Below are 973 nucleotides of genomic sequence, written 5' to 3' on the forward strand. Positions count from 1 at the left end.
CAGCATTTAGATCGAGCGCGAAGGGACGTATCATGAGAAAGGAATAAAGCCAATAAACGTGACAGATATCGCATCCCTGTGCTCATGGCCACCAGTTCTATGTGTCGCAATCAGCGCTTCGCAGCTTTCCTAAGATTATCTCATGAAAATTTCCGCTTAATGACAGCAATTAGATCGAGTGCGAAGGTACGTGTCACGGAAAAAGGCATGACGACAGAATCCTGGGGCAGTTGCTGTCACCGCATCCGCCAACTCCGTGTACAACGCACACAACTTCAACCTAACATGTATTTAACCTGCTAGACTACTAAATATTTCAAAGGGCAGTTCGGAGGTCTTAAGTGTGGCAGTTTTGGCAACTCCATCTCCACCTGCCGCTGGCGCTGCTGCTGCTGCTGCATGCACGGACAGAAGTTATGAGCTATAGACAAAAGAAAGCAGAAGCTAATCCTGATAGGGATCGTAATGCCACTGCAAACCGTGGCGATGTAGCAGGACCCTCCAGACAAGCCTACCCTGCAATATCTCAGCAGACGACCTCGGCTGGGCGGCCCCTGGCAGGCTTGCCAAGTAAGATTTACACAACAGTGGCATTGCGAATTTAATGTATTTATGGACTCCTACGCACGAACCCGTTGTCTGACGCATGCATCGCAGAACAAGTGCGCTGGCAAGATGGCGGTGTTGTCGCATGCAGTGAACCAGGTTGCGAGGGTTTGGGCTTTGCGAACCAACATGCTGCTGCAGCCCATCACATATTGAGGCACAACAAGACGCGTGCGGACGTCTTCGATGCAACGTTCGGCGCAAGAGACAGCGCCGTTTCTGTCAGAGTTCAGGACATGGAGATACCCATCCATGACTTCCTGCAGGGTTCCGACCTCGGTGAGGAAATGTTCCTTGATAATGTTACCAGATTATCATCATCCTTTCTGCGGGCTGGGTACACTGTTATTGCAATGCATCCCTTCCC

General features: G+C 50.6%; 1 protein-coding gene across 1 annotated transcript in view; it reads left to right on the forward strand.

Annotated features, from left to right (window-relative positions):
- Positions 1 to 416: 416 nt before the first annotated feature.
- VOLCADRAFT_108546 (uncharacterized protein) overlaps positions 417 to 973 on the forward strand; it is a gene marked incomplete at its 5' end in the record, with an annotated part of 5593 nt that continues 5036 nt past the window's right edge. Inside the window, 2 exons of the mRNA XM_002959225.1 lie at positions 417 to 570; positions 658 to 885. Of these exons, the coding sequence (XP_002959271.1) occupies positions 417 to 570; positions 658 to 885 (382 nt within the window). The remainder of the gene's footprint in view (positions 571 to 657; positions 886 to 973) is intronic.

Source organism: Volvox carteri (genome assembly GCF_000143455.1).
Source record: "Volvox carteri f. nagariensis unplaced genomic scaffold VOLCAscaffold_139, whole genome shotgun sequence".
In the NCBI taxonomy this organism is placed as follows: domain Eukaryota; kingdom Viridiplantae; phylum Chlorophyta; class Chlorophyceae; order Chlamydomonadales; family Volvocaceae; genus Volvox; species Volvox carteri.